The 26718-nt window shown below is 33.1% G+C and overlaps 1 protein-coding gene across 1 annotated transcript; it reads left to right on the plus strand.

Moving 5' to 3' along the window:
• Window positions 1-803: 803 nt before the first annotated feature.
• LOC145276561 (histone-lysine N-methyltransferase SMYD3-like) lies at window positions 804-26544 on the plus strand. The gene is made up of 7 exons (XM_080127755.1): window positions 804-866; window positions 2013-2082; window positions 5686-5801; window positions 10610-10677; window positions 13469-13577; window positions 19978-20094; window positions 26434-26544. The coding sequence occupies exons 1-7, from the start codon at window positions 804-806 to the stop codon at window positions 26542-26544; spliced, it is 654 nt and encodes a 217-aa protein (XP_079983881.1).
• Window positions 26545-26718: the final 174 nt, after the last annotated feature.

The following is a 26718-nucleotide window of genomic DNA, read 5'->3' on the forward strand; positions in this document are numbered from 1 at the left end:
TAGTTTTTTTTTTTTTACATCTTCAAATGTAATGAAATGGAGAACGAAGAAAGTGAAAATAACACCACTAATAGTAGGAGCACTAGGATCGATACAAAAAAAAAAAAACTTTGAAAAAAGAATGGGAGAGATTGAAATCAGAAGGATAGCCGTGAAAATACAATGAATTTCAATAATCAAAACTGCAGAAATTTTAAGGAAAACCATTGAATGTGGAGACTAACACCACACATAAACTACACAAAAACTGGATACAGAAACGGCTACAAATGCAAACCAAGTAACATAACATGAAATCACGGAAAAAAAAACTGTATAAATGGAAAAAATTGCGCCCACTTTTTTGTGAGTGTCACCATAAACAGGCACCACACCAAATAATGAAAGTCAAGGTCAAGGGGAAGACCGAGAAGAGAAAGCACTATCCAGTCCTCCACCGGAGATGTGCAAAGAAGACTGGGACATTGGAGAGGCTTATTGCCACCCAAATTCCAGTGAAGACCAATGGGCGCTTCCAACGAGAATCAATGGTAAGCGGCTGTTGTGATAACGCAAAATATTTTGCAAAGAGGTGGAGATTACTGGAAATCTTTGAAAAAGGTGGAGAGTACTGTCACTCAAACTCCAGGGAACTCCACAAGTTGTTATCAAAGAATAATATTTGATCATTGCTTGTGTGAATACTCCTAGTGAGTAGTTATTATTATTATTATTATTATTATTATTATTATTATTGAAAAAAAATTTTTTTTTAGGAATCAGATTGGACGCTTCATCATATCGAATGCCAATGTCTACAGAATATGGCACCTGAATGTCCTACAGACTCTACTCGCCTTTTGATTAGACTGATTATCAGGATGAAGGTAAGGTTTACTTTGATTAGCTTTGTTTATGTATTATAACACACACGCACGCGCACACACACATACATATATACACACATATTTAACCTCATGTAAAACAGTAATTATTCAGAGAACAACATTTTATACATTCTAAAGAAAAAACACTCTTGTTTGCAAAGTTGTTTCTGATCTAGAACATACATGATTTCATAATATACAAAATATCATCGATTCTTCACAAGGAGGCTTCCTCAGTGCTCACCATTCAAGCTAAAAAGACCCCCCTGAAATTCATACAATATTAATTTATCTTTTAAATATTTTCATTTTCTCAGGAAAATGGAAATACTTGTTTAACCTTATCGTGCACCATTGAGCCACAGCTTAAACCTTTGTGTAAACGAATAGAAATTCATATATATATATATATATATATATATATATATATATATATATATATATATATATATATATATATATATATATATATATATATATATGAATGGAAATGTATAAAAAAGAATACGAAAAGTATAAAAGCTTATAACTTTTCTTTATTCGTTTTCAATTGGTGACGTGCAGGAATACAAAATAATATCATGAAAAAAAATTGAAAAACTTTTTTTATAAGTACATAATTTTCGACCGATCCTTCAGTCTTCATCGGTATATATATATATATATATATATATATATATATATATATATATATATATATATATATATATATATATATATATATATATATATATAGTGTGTCCGTAAAGTTACTATACAGTCTTATTGTTTTATTGTATTATTATATTTGTATTAATATTTTGTGTAGCTGTAGGGTGTCTGTATAGTAACTTGTAAGACTGTATAGTAACTTTACGGACACCCTGTATATATATATATATATATATATATATATATATATATATATATATATATATATATATATATATATATATATATATATACCGATGAAGACTGAAGGATCGGTCGAAAATTATGTACTTATAAAAAAAGTTTTTCAATTTTTTTTTCAAATGTATGTATGTATATATATATATATATATATATATATGTTTGTTACAATAATCTAAAAAAACTACTGGACTGATTGCGTGTTTCTATATGTCTTTTTTAACTATATTATTTTTTTTCTTTTTATCTAAAAAGATCGGAGATCATCGCAAAATGTTTGAGGATAACAAAATCTTTCAAAGACAATTCATTGATTTGATGTCGCGTAAGTGTTGAACGCAAAGTTTATATTTTATTTTTCATATTTGTTTGCAATTGAACTCTCAGGTAATACAATTTCACCGATTGACAACTTTCGCCGTTGAGAGTTTTGTAGCCATAATTTTCTGAAAAAGAACCCGCCAAATTTTCTCAGAGAGAAAAAAAAAAATGTTCAGAAAATTGATATGATTTCAGTGGTTTGAATTTTCTGTCACATTGTTATTTCTTTTTTATTATTCGTAATTACTTGTGTATGGATCTCTTGCTTGATTTCAAACTCGCCAAAATTAGAACTGTGGAAAACGCTAATCTATTAAACAAGGATAAAGTGGATCTTTTAGTTATGATTCGATTCTAGGACAATTTATAAAGATCGCGACAAAAAATCTATTTAGGCAATAAAAGTAGCTTTACAAGGTGTATTCAAAAAGTTTTTAGACAGGCATTTAAAATTGTCGTAGACTTTTGAAAATTCAGTATGTTATTGCTATATATCTTATGAGATGACTGGCCAATTTTTATGATTTCAGGTTTAAATAGACAGCTACAGCAGAAATTGGAATACACCCTTTAGTGAAGCCTAATTTTCACAGCTGAATTTTAAAAATGCAATCAGTCAATACCTTCAGACAGCCTAATCTTCTAGTAGCATTAACTCGGGAACTTGCTAAATATTAGATAAAATAAATAGATGTACAATTCGATTAAAGTCAGCCATGGAATTGCATTCTCATCCCAGCGTTTATCAAATTTGTCTTAAAGACTGCAGTTACTAAAAAAAAAAAAAAATAAAAAATAATTCCAATGATTTTATGAGGTGTCTTCAATAAGTTTCCAGACTTTTTTTGTACAGGCATTCCAAATTGTCATAGACGTTTGAAAATTCACTATGTTATTGCTATACATCTTATTAGATGACTGACTACTTTTTATGATTTCAGGTTCAAATGAACAGCTACAACAAGAATTGGAATACACCCTACTAAAGTCTTATTGTCACAGCTGATGAATTTCAAAAATGCAATCTGGACGTAGAGATACTTTAGGAGAACGATATGCGATAAAATTATGTTTTAAACTTGGGAAAATGCCACAAAAGCGCATGGAATGCTTCAGACTGCCTCTGAACTATTTTGCATGAATGGAGCATCAGTTTTTGAGTGGCATAAGAGATTCAAGGAAAGCAGAGAGTTTGTGAGGGGTGATGAGAGGTGTGGGAAGAGTAGGGAAGACAGAACACCCGAGTTGATTGGACAAATAAAGAATTTCATGGATAAGGACCGTCGTGTGTCTATAGAGACAATACGTGCACAGTTTGATGTCAGTGTGGAAACTGTACACGCAATTATTCATGATGGACTGAAGATGCAGAAGATTTGCACTAAGTTTGTCCCAAGAGTATTCAGAGAAGATAAGAAAGAAAGAGATTGTCATGACCAAGATGGGTGTCAAGACAGTTCCTTACCTTCCTTATATTCCAGATCTTGCTCCTTGTGACTTTTGGTTATTTCCTAAGCTTAAAAGCTGCCGTTATGAGACAATTGAGGAAATGAAAGACACTGTGACGAGAGTCATTGACACGCTCACACATAAGGACTTCCATGAAGTCTTCCAGTTGTTGGGACGACACAACCAGTGCATTGCAATTGGAGGAGATTACTTTGAAGGGACTAGAGTTTCATATGTGCAATATCAATAAAAGTGCCCAGATGAAAAAGGTCTGGAACCTAATATTTTCTTGTTTTCGTTGTATATTATTAATCGAGGAATCGTTTCCATTAAGAATCCAGTTGGTATTATGCATCTAAAATTGAGGAAAGGACGTTTGAAAAGTGTCAAAATTACAGTAGCGTCTAAAACTAAGGGACAAAATTTTAAAACCTAATATTTGTTAGAAATAACAACCGTGAAAAGCTGAAATTTTGACAACTGGTAGTCGTTATCATCCATAATATTATACTAAAATTTGAATCATTTGCAAACGATAGAAAAAGAATTATAAAAGGTATTTATTTATTTTCAAAATAGGGGCGTCCAAAAGTAAGGGACAAAATTGAGAAAAACAATGTAAATAGCCCCCCCCCCAAAAAAAACAATAAAAATACATGTACAATCTATATTTAGTAAATGAGCCCTTGCTCTCAATGACAGCTGCACATCTTCGACTATAAGAACGAATCAGTTCTTGACAATTCTCGATACTAATTTTAGACCATTCTTCTTGAAGCTTCACCCACAAATCCGTGTTAGTGGGATTTCTTTCCACAACTTTCACTCCTAAGGTCTTCCAAAGATTTTCTATTGGATTTAAGTCAGGACTTTGCGGTGGCCAATCTATAATTTCAAAATCTTGCTCGCTAAGGTAACTCATTATCACCTCTGCTTTGTGACATAAGGCATTACCATGCATAAAGGTAGCCCTATCGAAACCTGATTTCTGTATGATTGGCACAACATGATCTTGAACAATGTTTTTATAGATCTGCGCGTTTACACAAGTTTGTAACCGGACAAGAGGCGTTGTGCCTTGGCTAGAAAACATTCCAAATACCATAACGCTTCCGCCCCTAAACTTAACAGTTTTCTGAGTACATTTTGCACTTAATCTTTCACCAATACGTCTCTTTACATTGTTTTTTTTTCCATCATTTCCAAATAAATTAAACTTGCTTTCATCCCTGAAAAATACTTTTGCCCGATTTTCATATGTCCAAATTACATACCTGTTTGCAAACTCTAATCTCTTCTTATTCTTCGAACTAACAAGTGGTTTCTTCCCTGTGGTTCGATTAAACAGCCCTATTTCTTGCAGTTATCTAGAAACAGTCTTTCTTGACACATTAACACGGGGTACCTTTTTAATTTCTGTGCAAGACTTAAAACAGTCCTTTAATGACATTCGCTGCATTAGTTGATCTTCTCTTGCCGAAGTTTTGCGGGGTCTGCCGGTTTTAAAAGCATTAACTATTTTGCCAGTATCATTGTAGAATTTAACAACTCTGCCTACAATACTCTTGGGGCGTTTCACTTTCTCTGAAATCTCTCTAATGGTGTACTTTTCCTTCTTTTTCTATCTTTTGCAAATGATCCCAATTTTCGTATGTTATTATGGATGATAACGACTACCAGTTGTCAAAATTTCAGCTTTTCACAGTTGTTATTTCCAACAAATAATAGGTTTTAAAATTTTGTCCCTTCGTTTTCGATGCTACTGTACGTAGATAAATGAAATCAAAACAAAATACCCACCAAATTTGACCTAATGTCGCGTTTATCTGACAACGAAACTAGAATTTTAACTCGAAATCATTTGTTATTTAATAATATTTAATAATAACATAAATTAATAATATTCAGTGAAAATAAAAACATAAAATTAATTTTAACGCGTATGTTTTTCTATGGCCGTAGTTCTTAAAAATTGCCGATTCTACCTACCATGTCTCGTATTTTTTCAAAGTAAATGGTTATTTTTGCAACTTGGGCAAAGAAGGATGGATCTAGGTTTAAAGAAAGGAATTTCAACCAAATAAAAACGCACCCTGAAGTATGTGCTCAGTTGGCAAATTGAATGTTTTATTTATTTTATTTTGTTCATGTTTGGCAGATTTTAACGATTTACAAATACATGACATTTGTTACGATGAAGACGAAATAACACGATGTGCAAAAAACTGTCTGGAATTACCATCGACGGATACTTTATTGGAAATCTATGGAAAGGTAAGTTGGAATAAAATTTCTCCTTTTTCAATTGCAATCTTCAGAAAATGAAACTTTATCGATTTACAAATTTCGTAGAGATTTTCGTTTATGTCATTTTCTTATAAAGAAATTAAGGTAGTAAACGTTTTTCACAAGTATCTTCTAATTATCTTATAATTATCTTATAATTATCTTATAATTATATAGTCTGCAAATCTGGTGTTTCTTCAGAATTAAAAGGAAAATCAAAAACTGAACTACAGGACTTTAATTAAAACCTATCTACTTATTGCCGTGTTAAAATTAGTAAAATATCCCAAACTTACGCAAAATTATAAAGTATAAAATTAATTATTAATGAAAATATTTTTCGAAAAAATTGCAAGTTATGCTTAAATAATAAACAAAACAAAAAGATTAAGTAACTTCAGTCTGTCTTGTTATATTTCGCCCAAAAATGATGGCAGTCAATAGATCGTGAAATCGTGAAAGTACACGTTTTATGTAAAAAATATAGTTATGTTACTAATAGGGACATGTTAGTAGATAACATTGCTCTTAGTTGAAATTAGCATAAAAATTAAATAAATGACATTGGTTTTAGTTGAAATTAGCCAAATCGATAGTGTGCTGAATATTAGCTGATCAGACGCATTATTTGATTCTGGATTCAAACTTTTGCATCATACTACCCATTATATAGTATACTGCCCATTTCAATTTATAACATTTACTAGCTTGTACTGACATTGGGGTACTTTCTGTTCCAAACAAACGTTGTAGCCTCAGTCGCAAATTAGAAAAAGAAAAGGGGAAAAAACTTCAACTCGCCTTTTCCCGTTGTAATAACGACATATATTTCTTCATTTTTCCACCACGCGTTACTTCTCATTACGACTGTGACGTCACCCAAGTCTCTCGACTCTTACGTGATTTTTTTTTTTTTAAAATAGTTTTTCTTTTTCTCTACCGGTTGCGTCATTTCATACACGCGTCTGCGCTCTGTTACACAGAGTTTTTTTTTTTTCGATAATCTTTACCCTCTAGATATTATGAGTTCAAATACTGCCGCCAAGATCGTCCATTTTCGTAAGCCTAACCTTTTTGATTCTTCAAAATATCCGACGTACCTCAGATAACCTTGGTTAGTTAATACTAGCAGAAGGTTTGATAACCAAATTTCTGCAGCCGTGCGTTGTTGTTAATGAACTTCGAACTCTAGAATTGTGCCTTCTGCTCGACCGATTTTAATAATAAAAAAAAAAATCGGTTCCAAACGATGTTCTTCCATCTCATAATATTACACATATTCTATACTTATTATAGTCTTGCGCAAATCTCGCGTTCTTTCGACTGAAATTACGACAACAGAAATTAAGCAAGTTGTTTTTCAGTGAATTGTAAAATATAATGTCTCCTCTTGTTAAAGTGACGATCAATTTTGCCTAAAGTGTGAATAAATAAACATCTCTAAATATTTTACACAACTAGCAGGGCGTGGAAATTCCACGAGATGAGAAATATATTTAATCAATAAATATGGTTTGATAAAGCTGATATTTTCGAGATAGCACAAAAAATGAGTTATTTTACAAAAAAAACCCCAAAAAACAAAACAAAAAAAAAACAAAAACAAAAAAAAACATAAAAACAAAAAAATAACACGCAGTAAATATTAGTTTGTAAATATTTATATGAAAATAGTGTCCATTGTATTTTAAATATAGAACTGATCAAAATAAGATAAATTGATAAATACTAATAAATACCCAGAAAGTAATATTGTGCTACATAATTCAATACAAATAATAAAATCATATTGTAAGAGAAAATCTTTTATTTATTCTTTCAATCCAACACTGTTTGGCAGACAATTTTCTCTTTTTTGTTCTGTTTCTTTCGAATGCTCCCTTTTTATATAACATTTCGGTGACTTCTTTATTCGAAAAAAGAAAAAGAAAAGGAGAAATTGTACATATTTAAAATTTTCTGTTACATGCTTTTCTATTATATTTGGAACTATTTATAGCGTCACCTATAAAAAAATATAGTTTTTTTAAATATTAATTTTAAATCTATTACTTGTATATCTTTTCCGGTCTTAAACGAAATTGTTTTATCCTAACTCAATTCCTAACTTATCTATGGGAGATAACTTTGTAAAGGCCTGAAAGCTAATTCGAATTTATTATTATTATTATTATTATTATTATTATTATTATTATTATTATTATTATTATTATTATTATTATTTTATTATTATTTAATTTTATTTGTCTTCTATATGTAATAATATGGGTAAAGTGTACATTTTTTTTAAGTAGCCTGAAAAAATCTACCATATGCAAATTTTAATTATATTCTTCGAAATTTTATTCTAAAAACTAATCTATCAAATTGGACAAAATGCTTTTTAAACTATTCATTTTAAATTTATTAATTTTGAATATTTTCCTATCTTACATGGCAATGTTATTATCGTATCTAAATTTCTAACTAGTTTAAGTGATATAACTTTGTAAAGGCCTGAAAGGTGATTCAAATTGATAATAATAATAATTATTAATATTATTCTTATTTAATATTCTTCTTCTATATGTACTATATAATATATGCTTATATTTTCTTTCACCCGCCTTAATTAATATGGGTAAAGTGTAAATTTATTTTAAATAGCCTGAAGAAACCTATACTATATAAATTTTAATTATATTCTTTGAAATTTTATTCGCGAAAAGTAATCTATCAAATTGGACAAATTTATTAAATTTAAAATCAAAATTAAAAATAAGTCAAATTTAAAATTAACTCCGAATTTAAAATTAAAATTAAAATTGACTTCAAATTAAAAATTTTCAATCGATTCTAATATCCAAATTAAATTTTTATTTAAAAATTTTTATCAAAATTATATTTAAAAATTTAAATGTAGTCTTTGTTTTTTTTCGGAAAATGCTTATCTAGCTTAAGGAAATGGTAAACTATACTAAACCCTTATAATTATATTCCTCTTTTTTATCGATTCAATATAATAATTTAAAAATAAAAATAAAATAAAATATAAAATAAAAAAATTGAAATTAAAATTAAAAACAAAAATATAAAAAAATATGGAAAATATGAAATAAAAATAAAAACATTTTTTTGTGAATTTAGGTTTTGTTTTTTTACCGTCCAGTTTATAAGGAGTGCTCTCCTTGTATGTATACAACATTTCAGGCATTCACTCCGCATATTTAAACAGCTTTTTCCTGGATCATAAATTAATCGTAGAAAATGGTACTTCCCAGTATTGCAAAGTGAGCATTGTTTCAATTCTGGGGAGTATGAGGGTTTGTGTTCAATTTTCCTCTATTTAATGGTAAAAGGTGCACCCTTTTCTTTAAGCTCCCACACGGATTGTTAAGGCTGTCTTAATCTTTGTTTTCGCTCTAAAGGAGCTCATGCGTGAAGAATATCTTTTTTTAAACGAACCTTGTGTCATTCCAACGTATTTTCCAGGTATGTTTGTAGATTAGTCAGTGATGGTAGCTTCGTATACAAGGTATTCAGCCTTACAATTGCCTTCTAGTGGGCAGTCATTTTTGGACCTGCAAGAGCAGTCTGTGTTTACTATCTGTTTCGGTTGACTAGAGATGATGAACTTAATCGATGGTGCTGTCAAGTAACTTACTTTCACAGTGTTTCAATTAAAGAGTTTATGCAGTCTGCGTTTTTGTGGGAAATGCTTATCCAGAAACCTAAGGAAAATACCTTACATTATCTCCCCCCCCCCTCTCTCTCTCTCTGTATATATATATATATATATATATATATATATATATATATATATATAAATTATAAAATATATGTGGCAATTAAGCTACACAGTATATATATATATATATATATATATATATATATATATATATATATATATATATATATATCGAGTAAGAGATGTCTCGTGTTCCGGGGTTCGAATCGTTCGACTGGTGTTAATCGTGACACTCTGCACTGAAGATTCCCGAAAGGCTGAAACACTAGTGTCTGTAGGTATTTAATTATTATAGTAAAAAAATAATTATGACAGCCCCTTTAAGAAATTCGTTTCTTATAGTTGAGCACTTTCAGTTGAATTAAAGTCGGTCAATTTAGCTCTTATGCATAGATCATCGTATAACGTCTCGTGTTCCGGGGTTCGAATCGTTCGGCTGGTGTTAATCGTGACACCCTGTACTGAAGATTCCCAAAAGGATGAAACACTAGTGTCTGTAGGTATTTAATTATTATAGTAAAAAAATAATTATATATATATATATATATATATAAATATATATATATATATAAGGCCAGCTTATGATTAAGTAATCATATATATATATATATGTGTGTGTATGTGTGTGTGTGATCATATATATATATATATATATATATATATATATATATATATATATATATATATATATATATATAAGGCCAACCCGTAATCATTCCAATATTATGTTTTAATTCAAGTTCTTTAAGTTCAAACTGAAGAATTCTTTTCTACCAGCATACAGCTTTGATAAAGCAATACAAGTACATAGAAATTTTATTAATGAAAGAAAAATATTTGCATCTTAACGTGGTTTCAAAACAGTTTGTTCATTCCAAATTTTTAATAATAATTATGTTGTATCAAGCACTTAGTCATTTAGTTTCTTTCACTATAAAATCAACTATTTTATACATGAAATATTTTTTTATATAAAAGTACTCTGTTATCAATATTAATCATAAATGTGACTTATTACAAAGGCTCGAACCAACCACAAATTACATGCATTTTTATTTTTCAATTTTAGCTTTTAACCAATTCTTTTGCGATCACAGATGATTACCTGTCTAACGTAGGAGTTGGGATTTATCTCAGGTGAGAATTCTTTATCTCTTTCTCTTCATCACCAGAACTCCCCAATCTTTTGACTCTCTCTTTGTCTGTCTTTCTTCCTGTCTATCTATCTGACTGTCTGCTATCCTCCTCTCTCTTACATCCTTTTCTCTCTTTCTCTCTCTCTCTCTCTCTCTCTGTGTATCTCCCTCTTTCACTACCCATTCCTCTTTTTTCTCCATTTCAACGGCTCAAAAACACAGACATTATCTTTGCTTACATCCGGTTGACTAGTACACTTGCATCAAGCCCGGTTGGTTATTACATCTGCATGACTTCTGGATGGCTATGTCGCTTTCAAATGACTATTGCATTCACACACAAGTTTCCAATTGCTATTACATCCATATCACACTAACATCACTTTCGACTGGCTTTTACATTCCATATAATATTTGAATAGTCATATACTTACATCAGTGGCGTATGTTCTGATAATGTCCACGCCCAACTCTCTGATTCTATGACCCAAAGACTTAAGTATAAGTCCTAGTATATGCTCTGTCCCAACCCTCATCAATGAAACAGAGGAAACCAAAGCCAAACTCTTTGCCTAGCACTTTACAGCTAATTCCACCCTATGCGACTAGGGCGACCAACCCCCCGTATTTTCTCCTGTGCCTGAAAACATGCTATGCGACATATAAATATCTGTACGTGATGTTGTCAAGCTCATCAAAACCTTGATTCCAGTAAAACAACTAGCCCTGACGGCATTCCAATTTAAGTGCCGGAAAATTTAAGCATACGTTCTAGTACTGATAAATATTATGACAAAGAAATAGTTTGAATATGACTGGATGCCTCTAATGATGATAGCTGAAGACACCGCTCCATCGCCTCTGTTCTGCACACCACTACATCCAGCTATCTAAAATTACTATATGAATGCATCGAGTAAATATACCGTATTAACTTGCAAATATCAATTGCCTCCCCTGAACGCAACAGATGTGTAAATGTGCCCATGTTTTTTTTTTTTTTTTAATTAAAAAAAGATTGGTGAGATGAATAAATTCTTTATCCCAGTTATTCTTTATGTAAATGAACATATATGTGATGTTGCTAGTCTTAGTCTTTTCTGTAAATACTATTATGGTATGTGTTGTTCAGAGTTGTCTGATCTATTCCCTGCTTCCTTTGTTCCAGCTCGTTGGTCTAGTGATCTTCATCAATCCGCTATTTTAATACCTCATTGTAATACAACTTCCTATTCTAGTAAATTATTTATGAAAACTGCAGACTTGTAAACCTTTCTTCCTGCTTTCTGTTTTCCTTATACCTACAGCCTTTGCATTTTCAAGAATAAGCTCAATAGGCAGCTCCTGTCTTTGAAAACATCATATTTTGTTCTTGTTAGTTACTCCTTTTTTACATAGGAGTTACCACTTATCAAGGCCCGGAGGCCACTCGAGGATAAGGGTTATTGAGCGTACAGTAATCAATGGGATAATATAGTAGTAATCGCTAGTAATGGAAATTTGGTAAATTGGATTACTTAAGGCGGCGGTTCATCAAGAATTTGTTTATATTGGACTTGAAGACAACCAAGTTGTAGTCAGCTGTGAAATAGGCAAACGGAAGAGAGTTCCACAGGCGTGCAGTTCTAAGAAATAAACTTTGTTCATGGAATCTACATTTTGACTTAGGCACAGTCAAAGAATGGGGAAAATTATTGACTGGTTTCAGCTAGACGGGTATTTTTCGTGAAAGATTGGCAACGGGGAGAGGCACTTGCCATGGAAATAACAATAAAACAAAGACAGGCTCGCAACGTCCCTTCTGTGGGAAAGAGGTTGCAGGGAAGAGAAAAGGGCATCCCCCACTAAGCTACGAGATCTATTTTGTACTCTGTCAAGGCAGGATAAGTTGCTTCATTCCTTTTTCAAACGATTTTCGTAAAAAATATGAAAGGTTTTTCATTTCTTGTATCTATATTAACAACAAAATGTACATTTTTATTTAAATAAATAAAATAATCTTTCGAAATACTGTATATATATAGTATAGAGTAAAGACCCAAACACAACTATTTGTATGCCGAATTTTTATAGCTATTTTATAAACAGTTTATAATAACTTAATGTTTCTTGCTATTTATTTGTAATTTTACTGTCATATTTTTTCTCTATATGTGCAATAGTTTTGTCGATATTAGCAGTAATTAATTGATGCGATTTAATAAAAAACGTTTTCTTAAATATTATGTTTATTCATTTTCAAGGTAATTTAAATGAAAAGTATTAGTTTTCAAAATTATAACGGATTTATATTAAAGACTAACAGGTGTACCCTGCGTTGCCCGGTATTAAACGTAACATTAAATTCCTTAAAAATTAAGTAAAAACGGAAAGAAGCGAGACATGTGCATGCGAATATTATGTTTTTTTTTCAAACAATTCACTTCTTATAAGTAAAAATGAAATATTCGAACTAAGATCGAAACCAAAACCTAAATACAGTGAGTCAAGTACGATAACCAATAGGCCAGATTGCTACAATCTTTATAAAAAAGTTTTCTCGTGAAACAGTTGACAAACAGATAAAAATCTGATGCCCCACCCCCTCAAGTACTAATTTTTCAGGTTTGACCCCTTAGCAGCCCCTTTTTTCCAGATGAACACCGATTATAAATTTTTCCACATGTCTGAATACCCTCTATACCAAAATTTAAGTCTATTTTGTTTTGCTTGTTCATGATAAATGCCATTTTTACGTTGTCCAAAGCAATCTAATTGTTTCACTTGATTTATTTTGTTGTTGGTGATGGCAGCACATCAATCCTGAACCACAGTTGTGCCCCAAATGCTGTTGTTGGCTTTAACGGAACAGACCAAACAGTTTATGCACTTTTGGACATTCCCGAAGTTCGAGTAGACAAGGTTTGTTTATACATCTTTTTCTAGCAGAACCTTTATAAGCAATAAAATACATTTTTTTTTTACTCAAGTTCACCACCAACAAGGCATATCACTACTTGGACGTAAGGGGCTACTATTTGTGAGCATGCCTAGGAAAGATTAGCAAGATGTTGGTTTACATTACATTTAAACTTCTACATATCAGTACAGTCAGGGAAGCAGGTAGCAGGAAGCGAATTGCAAAGTCTAGCTGTTCGAGGGAAGAAACAGAGTAGAAAGCCTTCTGGCATTTAGGGACCTCAACAGTGAAGGGGCGTGATTTTACTGCTAAGCGGATTTGTCGGGGATATGTACATCGAGGGGGGCGCACAAGCACAATGAATTCATCAGAGCATATTCTATAAAAATATTTGTAAAACAGGCACAGAGATGCAATGTTGTGGCGATGGGACAGGGGGTTGGAGCTTAGTTGACAAAGTGGGACCTATTAGATTAAAAACTCTTTTGCGGACTCTATCCAAGAGGAAGAGACTAGTGGTAAATGCATAAGCCCAGATGCATAGGCGAATGGTGGCATTGTTGAGGTACAGAATACTCTCAGGTGAGAGTAGTCTTCTAGCACGATGAATGGGAACCCAACTTCTTCGCAGCAGCTTTCGCAATGTCCTCAATGTATTTGTTCCAGTTCCTATTGCCCCTAAACGTTAGGCGGAGGAGTTTGAAAGAAGGAATCTCAGGTAGGATGTTATTTGTGTTATTTGTTATTTTGTTATTGTTATTTGTTATCTGTTTTTTGTTATTTGTTATTTGTCATTGTTATTTGTTATTTGTATTTTGTTATTGTTATTTGTATTTTTGTATTTTGTTATTGTTATTTGTTATTTGTATTTTGTATTTTGTTATTTGTTATTTGTTATTTGTATTTTGTTATTGTTATTTGTTATTTGTATTTTGTATTTTGTTATTGTTATTTGTTATTTGTATTTTGTTATTGTTATTTGTTATTTATTTGTATTTTGTTATTGTTATTTGTTATTTGTATTTTGTTATTGTTATTTGTTATTTGTATTTTGTTATTGTTATTTGTTATTTGTATTTTGTATTTTGTTATTGTTATTTGTTATTTGTTATTGGTGGTTGGAGAGTCTTCTTGTAATTGTTAAAGGAGAGCAGCTTAGTTTTACTAGCATTGAATGTTATCATCCATTTATGTCCTCATTCTACTACGGTCTGGAGGGCATTTTCTAACGCTTTTGCTATCGTTTTATATTTGTGTACATCCGTTCTTCCCACGTGTGTGTTACTTTACAATATCTGTGTTGTTTTAGCTTAAACAAATGTCACCACATATTATCAGTTTTGTGTTAGTAAATAAAAACAAAAATGGCAACGAAAGATCTAAAAAACGTACAAATAAATACAAGCAAGGACACCCGACGTTGCCTGGAAATAAATGAGAATCAATGTATGTTTCACCATCCCATATTTTATTGTCATCGAAATCGGTAAAATCGCCCATTTTTCAATTCTCCCCGCATTTACTTAATCCACAATACATTGTAGTCAACATTTAACTGTAGAGAACCTACTGTTAATTTTATAAAACTATTTTTATATAATGGCTTGATATAAAGTTTAAAATGCAAATACCAAGTATCATGTCTCGGTTGTGCTATAAAGAGAAACATTCATTCACCTGTTATATCAAAGAGCCTACTGTTGATTTTATATGCTGGGCTTTTCTACTTGTGCGGTAATGATGGCTTGAATTAAAGTTTGAAAGTCAATCTAATTGTTTAGGATTCCATAGGGAACTCTCCCCCTTCTCTCTCTCTCTCTCTCTCTCTCTCTCTCTCTCTCTCTCTCTATCTATCTATCTATCTATCTATCTCACACACAAACAAATTTCTGTAACATTGGCTGGCACTTGTCTTTATTAGTGGTAATTGGAATGATAAAAGTAATACCAATGTTAACCTTTAAAAGAAAAGAACTTTATTTGTAGGTTACACCGCTCACCCTCACCAGTGGGGTGGGGGATCCAGGTGTGTCACTAATAAATAGGAACCCTATGCACGCTCACACCGTTTGATGTAGAGCTACCGAACTTACCATCATAACCCCACCATGGGAAGGGGAATTTTTTTTCAGATTAGATCGCTCACTTACCCTATGGTAGTGGGGCCCCATGGGGTCACTTTTAATGAGGAACACCTACTTAGTTTTCATAGTTTGTGTAAATAAATATTCCCACTACTACCTCCTCATGTTCGTTTGGGAAAGTTGCTTTGGTTTTGATAATCCAAAAGCTTGAAGTTATCTCTTTACACCGACACTACCTCTTCATAACGTTTAATACTTTCGTAAATGAAAGTCCATTTCTTGAAGGCTCTTTTTTAACCTAGTCAACGATGGGTACGGCTGCTAGTATATATATATATAATAATAAATTCCACAGCCAAACAACGTCGCAGCCCACAAGAATGAACCGGAAGTCCAAGACTCGAGTTTCACCCTCATTTGGGCTAATCAGTTAGACACATCCGAACTCAGGATTCGAAACCGGAGCCTCTCGCATTCGAGGCAAGCACTCTACCAACTGAGCAAACGCCCCGCACACAAGAATTTCAAATTTATTAACTGGTATCAATCGTGACACCATGCACTGATGATTCCTGAAAGGATGAAACACTAGTGCCTGTAGGTATTTAGTAATTATTATAGTATATATATATATATATATATATATATATATATATATATATATATATATATATATATATACACTATAATATATATATATATATATACTATAATATATATATATATGTATATACTATAATATATATATATATATACTATAATATATATATATATATATATACTATAATATATATATATATATATATATATTTACTATGATAAATACCTACAAGCACTAGTGTTTCATCCTTTCAGGAATCATCAGTGCATGGTGTCACGATTAACACCAGTCAATAAATTTGAACCCGGCAACAGAAGCCATCTCTAACTCCATTAGCAAGGTCCTAATCCATTCGGCCACTGTTAACCGCAAGATATACTGTTGAAATTTAAACATTTAGTTTTAAATGTTTTTAATGTCTGTCATATATATATATATATATATATATATATATATATATATATATATATATATAGAGAGAGAGAGAGAGAGAGAGAGAGAGACTAGCATTTTGGCCCGGCGTTGCCCGGATGTTTGAAGGTGTATGCTAAGCAAAAAAAAAAAAAAAAAACGGTCAATTTTTTTAACTTTGACCCTTATTATGACCTCTTAATATTTATTGTTTTGAGCTCAAATCAAGTTATTAAGTTAGATCCATGTCCAAGGAACTTATATCTAAAATGTCAAGTGTTTAGACACAAAATTGCCGGAGGAGTTTGGTAGAGTTCTCAAAGGTCAAATCATTGAACTTTGACACCTTAACAGCGGCCGAAAACCAGATCACATCGATTTTCCCAAATCTCAGTACCCTGTATATCAAATTTCGAGTCTGTAGACTAAAAATTGACAGAGTTATTGCGTAGGGAAATGTACACAGACACACACACACAGACACACACAAACACGTTCACTTATATATATATATATATAGAGAGAGAGAGAGAAAATAAAAAAGGAACAAACCGTATTATGTGTTCACCAACGTTTCGTCTTTATTTCGAGACTTCCTCTGGGTGAATAAAGACGAAACGTTGGTGAACACATAATACGGTTTGTTCCTTTTTTATTTTCTCTATTTTGTCGGAATACTATTTCCATTATTTTCATCATATATATATATATATATATATATATATATATATATATATATATATATACAAGGGGCGTGCAATAAGTAATGCCTCTGATCCACTTTTCATAGCAGTAGATCAATGAAACTCGGCACAGTTATATTTTTTCTCTACATAGGAACCACCCAGAATTATGCATTTCTCCTATCGTTTGATGCAGCTCTGAAGACCGTTTTTGTAGAACACCCCAGGTTGGTCATCCAACCACGACGGCTGTATCATCTGGGAAACGCTTTCCTTTCAAAAACAACTTCATGGCTGGGAAGAGGTGAAAGTCAGAGGGTGTAAGGTCAGGAGCATAGGGAGGATGGGGGAGGATTTCATAACCACACGCCCGTGCTTCTGATCTGGCGACATGCGAGTTGTGGATTGGAGCATTGTCCTGTAGGAGGAAGGTACCTTTACTGATCTTGCCCCGCCTCTTGATTTTGATAGCTTTCCTTAATTTCCTCAAAAGTTAAGTATAATAGGCTCCTGTAATTGTGGTACCCTTTGCCAGGAAATCTGTCGTCACTACTCCGTCCTGGTCCCAGAAGACTGTGAGCATGACCTTGCCAGCGGAGGGCTGCACCCTTACCTTCTTTGGAGGTGGTGAGTCCAAGTGCTTCCACTGCATTGACTGGACTTTGGTCTCTGGATCATAGTGATATACCCAGGTTTCATCCTGTGTAATCAGTCTTTTGAAAAACTTTGATTCATCTTCTTGGCACATCTCCAAATTCATCCTTGAGCACTCGACGCGTTCTCACTTCTGGAATAGTGTGAGCAACCTGGGAATCCATATGGCAGACACCTTATGCATATGCAAATGGTCATGAATGATAGTTTCCACAGACCCTGTACTAATCTTGACATCTTGGGCTATTTGGCGAATAGTAATGCACCGATCTTCCAAAATGGCAGTCTCAACTTGACAGACAGATGCCTCATCAATGGCAGAAGGGGGGGGGCGACTAGGTCTAGGAGCTGTTTCTACAGACTTTCGGCCATGTTTGAATTCACGATGCCAGCGTTTTACAAGGTCATTTGATGGGGAATTATGACCATAAGTTTCTTTCATTTCATCAAAGGTCTCCTGTGGTGTGCATCCTTTCAAATACAAAACCCGGATCACCGCTCGACATTCAACAGGCTCGATTTCACACCTGACTCAGTTCAAACACCTGTAAAACAGAAACCACAATTAGTTCAGAGCTGTAATTTGCCACATACTCCATAGAGATACAAATCATTGCACATACAAAATTTCAGCTAGATCAGACAACTGGAAGTGGGCCAGGGGCATTACTTATTGCACGCCCCTCGTATATATATATATATATATATAATAAATTCCACAGCCAAACAACGTCGCAGCTCACAAGACCTATGATAGTCAAAGAACCGGAAGTCCAAGACTCGAGTTTCGCCCTCATTTGGGCACATCAGTTATACACATCCGAACTCAGGATTCGAAACCCGAGCCTCTTGCATGCAAGGCAAGCACTCTACCAACTGAGCAAACGCCCTGTACACAAGAATTTCTATTAACCAACACAGATCAAGCAAACCACGCCAAAATCCGACTGTGAAATCAACCTACTTCGTCTCAACAAGGGACGCGGTCATCCAACCAGCTAATAACCTCAAGTCAATGTCTCACAAATAGGAGTTTTAACTTGAAAGGACGATGCCATCCAGCAATGCTAACCAAGCGAGCAAAATATGATAGGATTTTCAGAATGTGAGAGATTGACTGGTTTCAGCTAGACGGGTATTTTTCGTATTCAGACATATATATATGTAATAAATTCCATAGCCAAACAACGTCGCAGCCCACAAGAGCCATGACAGTTCAAGAAGCGGAAGTCAAAGACTCGAGTTTCGCCCTCATTTGGGCTCATCAGTTAGACGGATTTCTCATTCAATCCTGGGCAAAGTCGGGTCTCCTTGCTAGTTATTTATAATACTTTCTATTCTGTACATTCTTCTGAATTTAGTTTAACTCGTTATAATTATAATTGAATTGTGCTAGTATTTTGTTTATTATAACCATGTTGGCATATCTTATTTAGTATAACTATGTTAGTATATTTTATGTACAGAGTGGCCCATTTAAAAGTAGCCCAGAAAAATGTAGTAGGGAGGAAGAACATCCTTTGATTGTTTAAATTATCTGTAGCGTTATAAAAGATGCTGAAAGTGCTCCCTGTTGACATCTATGCATTTCAGGGCATGTTTAACAACGTTTGCAGATACTGCTTGTAGATTTTCTCTGATGATTCTTCTGATAGCGTTGGTAATGTTCTCCTTTAGTTGGTCTACATTGTGAGGATTATTTGCATAAACTGGCCTGTGCTTATTATTCTCTCTTCCATAAACATGTCATGAACTCGTGTCAGTGATCTGTGAGACGTGTGGAATGTAGCGCCATCTTGTTGGAAAAAGAATTGCATTTTGTCTTGTGGTGTCAGTTGGTCATTAAGAGAAACATTAGAGAGATTGAGCTACTTTTAAGTGGGCCACCCTTTGTTAAAACTATTATTTTATTTGTGTAAGGATGTTTTCTGTGCCATTCACCCTCACCGCTCTTTATTTCTTTATTTAGATCTGTATTAGTTACATCGACGTGGCGCTCCCAAGTTGGATGCGAAGAGAACTTCTTTGGGATCGTTTCTTTTTCTACTGCCATTGCCACTGGTGTGATGATTATGCACGCTATATTGTAAGTATATTTTATAAGAATAACGAAAAAGGGCAGCTTAAAATGTTTTAAAAACAGACAATGTTTGGGTAAGAAAACACATTTTTGAGGATCCCTTTCAACAGGTTCGAATTTGGATGAGGTATTTTTGAGATGAGCTGATTGTAGGGAAATATTTTCAGTGAAACAGGTTTTTAGGTTTTTTATAATTAAATGTGAGAAAACAAGACATATTATAGGATGAACAAAAGCAAAACAATTCCAAAGGCATAAACGCACAAAAGAGATATTTTTACATATTTTTTTTCATTACATTTTCACCCTAAACAAGGCACATTGCCACTTTGATGTAGAGGGATACTATCAGGGACCTAAGGTACAGGGGTACTATGTAGGGAGTTGGGCAGCAAGATGTCTGTTCACGTTACACTTGAACTTCTCCATGTCAGTACAGTTGGGGAAACAGGGACCCGGAATGTAATTCCAAAGTCTAGCAATTCTGGGGAAGAAACTACTTGAGTGGAAAGCTCTCTTACATATTGGGATCTCTACTGTGTAGGGGTGGGATTTAGCTGTTTGTCGGGTTTGTCGAGGGTATTTACGTCGAGGGGGTACAAGTGCTTGCAGTTCGTCGGAGCATTCACCATTAAAATACTTGTAGAACAGGCAGAAGGATGCAACATTTCGTTGATGGGACAGAGGCTGAAGCTTAGATGACAGTTCAGGACCTATTAGGTTAGCGACTCTCTTTTGAATCTTGTCTAGGAGCGAGAGACTAGTAGAAGATGCACCAGCCCAAATATGACAACAATACTCCATACATGGGTGAATATGTTTAAAATGGAAGGTCATAGGAAAAACATAGAATGTTAGTGAATATTTTTAGAGTCCTTGTAAAACAAGGGTAACCTTCAGCTGAGATATTGAAGAAGTCAGAATTTAAGGGCAGTAAATTACACGGGTCTGAAAATCGTAATTAAAACTCAATTATACAAATTATATTTCATTAAAACTTATTAATAAGAGTTATTGTATTGTACTTCGTGAAGTTTATATAATCGTGTCTATGTATGTCTAGTGTATATATGATATACGTGTTTCTGAAATCGATGCTCGTGTATCGTCTAGTGGTTAGAATTATAAATACAGTTACTTTTCTTTATATATGGGGTGTCTGTACGTGTCAATCTATTACGTGTATATTTAATAGTATTTCTATGTGTATGTGGGTGTTTTCGCATATTCACGACAATAACGTACGAGACAATAAAACGGACAGTCTTTAACAATGATGATTAACACCTTTGTCTGCTTGACACCCGACAAGTCACCAACCTTATTTATTGTCTCCATCTCTTCTAGCGACATGAATGTTCATAGAAGTCAGTAAAAGTTTAGCTTCAGAATTAATGGAATCTAAAGTTTTAGGAGGGACTATTTTATAAGATTTATTAAGTTCTTTATACAAAAGTCTTTTATATGTAGGATAGTCAAGTTTATAATAATTTTTTGTCTTATCAGCAGGGACGAATATATGTTTATTCTTTTTAACTTTTTCGGCAAAATTATTTATTTTTCGAATAACCAGATTATAATGATGTTTTTATTTCTTAAATTTAATTTTTTTGACTAAATTTAACATGGAATTCTCAAACTCTTCGAGGTAAGGGTTGTATTTGGGGTGGGCAGTAGTTTTTAATCCATAAAATTTGGCAGCAATTCTTTCAAATTTCTTTTGTTCTCTATGAGAGTTGATAGGGAGTTCATTTAAGATTTCTGGGTGAAGTTGGTCTTCAGAGGAAACAGGCGCTTTAAGTTTATTTTTAATGCTTAAGTCATGGTGATAAACCTTCCACCTTATATTTTTTTCAAAGCGAGAACAAATTTGTGGATATATTCTTGTTGGGTAGGAATAGGGATATTTTTGGCAGACAGAGGAATGTGTTCCTTTTCAAACATATCTGGAGAGAATAAAAAGCTCAACTAAATGGGAGCTTATAATAAAATAAAAATTACAATTAAATTTACCAAAATGCTCCAAGATGGTAAAATTAAAGTATATTATAAATATTAAAGAATTAATATTTATTTTATATTTAACTTATCATCATTTTTTTCTCTCCTTTTTTTCTCTCTCCTCTTTCTCTTCCCTGATCTTTCTTATTTATATTTATGTCTCGGAAGTAGAGTGAAAAGCATATCTTATTTTTCTTTTATTAATATTATTGGAATCTTTTCTTTTTTCCTTGTACACATTTTTGTGAATTATTCCATGGATTTCTGCCTTTGGATTATTATGGACCATTTTCTTCCAATTACGGGATTTCCTTGGATTTTACTTGTACAAATGGAAATTCTTTTAACTTTCTTGAAGTTTTACATTTGGATTTTACCGTCACTGGATTCTTTATCTTCCACCAGACTATCCATTCATGTGTAATCACCTTTTTCTTCACCATATTCCCTCTGCTTACTTTTTTGTTTTCAAGTTAGATCTTTGACTTACTTGTTGTTTCATCAAATACTTCTGCATACAAAATCCGATCCCGCATTTTGCTAATTCCTACCCTCTGATGAGAAGGAAAGTATTTCTTCGAAACTCCGCGGATTAAGGACTATCCATTTATCTAGTGTTTCCTTTTCAGATTAAATATGTTTTTAACTCATTTAAAAGTGTTTTTTTAACATATCTTATTAACTGTTTGCTCATATTATAAGCTCTATTTCCTATTTGGTTTTATCGAGCTTTTACATCTGGCTGAGATAATTTTATAAATATTAATTCTTTAATATTTATAATATACTTTAATTTTACTATCTTTTTTGGTAAATTTAATTGTAATTTTTATTTTATATATATATATATATATATATATATATATATATATATATATATATATATATATATATATATATATATATATATATATATATATACTCATGAGCAAATAAAATGGGCCAAGAGTGAAAGAAGGAAGCAATCGATTTTTCAATATTTTTCCATGAATTTTTGTTAATTTTAACTGAAAAATTTTTATTTTGCAGATCATTATTTTTATAGCATATAATAATAAGTGGAAAAATTAATCCTAAAAATGGTAAGCCCGCATCTTTTGACAAGGATATAAAAAACCGAATTGCAGGATTAAGGCAGTCCAAAATGACCGACAAACTATTTTTTTATATTTTAAGAAAAGAAAATGTGAAAACATATTTTTCTGCAGTGAAGCGAATTGGTCAAATGTTTGAAATCGAACGCTTGGTAAAAGGAAAATCTGGATTTGGTCGCCCTAGAGAATTCACTTTGAAGGACACCACAGGCTTAAATTAACTGTTTTGAAGGATCAAAAGAAAACTTATGTCGACCATAGCAAAGAATTCAAAACAGGGGCTGGAAATTCTCTTTCTAGATATACAATATCTAGACGAATGAAAGATATGGGATTTTTCTCTAAAAGGTGTGCAAAGAAGCCATTTTTATCTAAGAAGAATATCAATGATAGAAAGAGATTTTTCTCATGTTATGGCAAGAAAGATACAGACTGGTTCAGGAATGTTTCTTGGTTAGATGAATCAAGATTTTGACTTGTTGGTGATGCTCCCGATGCTCCTGAATGGATCGTCGTGTGTCTATAGAGACAATACGTGCACCGTTTGATGTCAGTGTGGGAACTGTACACACAATTATTCATGAAGACCTGAAGATGCAAAAGTGTGCCCAGAGAAGACCAGAAAGAAAGACGTTGTCATGACAGCAGGGAGGTAATCGAGCTGATCAATTCAGATCCAAATGTTATTGATGCTTTGGTGACCTGCCATAAAAGCTGGATCTACTGCTATGATCCAGAGATCAAAAGACAGAGTTCCCAGTGGAAGCATGTTGCCTCTCTCAGACCCAAGTATGCCCGACAGAGGAAATCTATTATTTAATTATTGGAATTCTTTGAGATGAGTAATTTGTATATTTATTTGTTTGCAGACGGTTAAATAATAAACCATTCAGTATGGACCCAATAGAAGATCAGATAACAAAAAACCTGGATTTATAAGACCAAAAAACTCAACTTCGGGGCCCAAGGTGCAGTAGATAGAGATTTTGAATCCCTACAGTTCCAGGTGAGCATTGTCTGAAGATAGCGGTTTCAATCCTACCCAAAGCCGGCCAGAGGATTAGTTGGCCAAAACGTGGTGAGACGACAACAATTATGGAAGGAAGTAATTGCTGAGGATGCAGTTATGAGATTCAGAGTTCCTATCCCGTTGTGGTTAATCGCTTGACGAAGGCCAGAGAAATAGCTGGCTGAAACGTCCTGAAACAACAAATATAAAGATGAGGCTAACAGTCTGCAAATATATAAATAAATAAAGGAAATCCACCCAGTTATGATGATCCATTTTTTTGACATCACAGGTATGATCTACATGCACTAGGTTCCCACTGTAAAGATAATCAAAATGTTGAGGTTTTAAGGGAGTTCAGGAAGAGATTCTGTCAGAAGAGGCCAACACTCTTCAAATCGGGTGTCATTTCCACCATTTAATGTTCACAAGACCAACCTTTTCATAGACTATATATAGACTTCCACACCAGAAGTACATTGCAGCCAGGGGAGATTACTTCAAAGGGGACTAGAGTTTCATGTGCGTACTATCAATGAAAGTGCCCATACAAAAAAGGTCTGGAAACTTATTGAAGGCACTTCATACATATAATTAAACAATAATTATTCTTTACACCAAGTGTTTCATTTTTACATAATCATCATTGTAGGGGGTGACAATTCCTGTCAGTCAAGAGATTTGAACCCTCTTTTACTCCATTTGCTAAACCTTTGCCTCAGGGATATATATATATATATATATATATATATATATATATATATATATATATATATATATAGAGAGAGAGAGAGAGAGAGAGAGAGAGAGAGAGAGAAAGTGAGAGAGAGAAAGTGAGAGAGAGAGAGGTGGAGGAATTATTGGCGATGGTTTTAACTAGACGGAATTTCGAAATCTGCCAAGTAATTATTTAAAAAAAAAAAGTAGAAGCCCTTTTCGATTTCCATGCGAAAATCGATCCAGGAAAACGGAATGTTAGTAGTGAACGTGGTTCTTACGTATCGACTATTGATTGGACAAATTTTCCAATCAGCAATTTCTTTCAGCCAATCAGAAATTCAAGTGCATACTACAAAAACGAGAACACAGCTTCTTTCTCCTTTTCTGCTTTTCTTTCCACGAAAACACACATGCGTACGTCATAATCCACTTTGAGAATGAAGTAGCATGCAAATAACAAGGGACTTTCAAAATTGAATACATATATGCTAATTGTACACACGCACACGTAAACGCACATGGCTCCAGCCGAAATGAACATACGTGCATTCACTCTCACTAACAAAACTGATGTTGAAACAAACATGTGCACTTAAATTTTTCCTTCAGACAAAAACAAAAAACAAACTTATCTTTCACAAGAACGTTCTCAGTCTCTTTGAACTCTCATTTTTTAAAAGAACACTTTATTTTGAATATTCATAAATTGCAATTAATAGTTATTTTGTGTTGATAGACTTTTTCATTCTTTCTTTTGGTAACGCTGTATCTGTTGCAAGTATAAATGCTTTACACTATCATATACTGCATGAATAACTCATTTATTATTACAGCTAGGACATATTCTTTTATTGTTATAAATTGCCTATGTTGGGGTAATGACAACTTCTTAATTTATCACTAGGGCTGGGACAACAGCATATTCTTTTCATTGTTTTGACTCTCGAGTGTGTATTCGTTGATATCTTATATGCTTTTATATAAGGTGGTGTGGTTCTCAGTTGATGAATAGTGGCTAACTGTGTCAGATATATACTCGAGAGTCAAAACAATAATAAAGTAAACAAACACTTTCCTATCAAATCTTTCATACTCGCTACAAGATTATTATGTGGGAATAACTATTTTATATAGATTAGATTTTTATGCTGATTGAAACGGACAAAAATTATAGTCCATTGACTCAGAATGAGTGTTTGAAGACAAATTGATGTGTGACTATCATTAAATTTGTGCTTATTTTTGCATTAAGCACTGATGACTATTAATCATTATTTTTCTCTAACTACGCATCAAACAGATACCATAATACTTAATCTGCAACACCTTATCTTAATAAAGATCTATGCAAATTCCAGCCGGATCGACTCTGTAGTTTCCAAGAAATAATGAGAGACAACTTGATATTTTGGTGACTAACATCTGTTAATAATTATCATGGTTGAGCAGCGTGGTGACGTAGTCGCTCCATCATTGTATGCGTTTATCAAGATTGGAAATGGGTTCTCCTTGTTGATTTAGGATCACCTCACTGCTTTCCTGGAACAGTTTGGTGCTAAACCGGAGAATACTGTAAAGCTTCCTCGTGTCCCCCATGGATGTTACATGCTCCATATCTTTGGCGATTTTTGATCATCTCCCCCATGCGGGAAATCGAGTGCCTTCCCCAAGAGTAAAAGGGAGACAAATGCTACTGCAGTAACTACTGCAGAATAAACCTCATCAATATTGCTGCCAAAATCTTTGCTATTATATTAATGAAGAGGTTTCAGAGAGAACGTGACATCAAAACCAGGCCCAACCAAT

The sequence above is a fragment of the Euprymna scolopes genome, chromosome 5, assembly GCF_053919585.1.
Source record: "Euprymna scolopes isolate OS-2025 chromosome 5, ASM5391958v1, whole genome shotgun sequence".
Classification (NCBI taxonomy): domain Eukaryota; kingdom Metazoa; phylum Mollusca; class Cephalopoda; order Sepiida; family Sepiolidae; genus Euprymna; species Euprymna scolopes.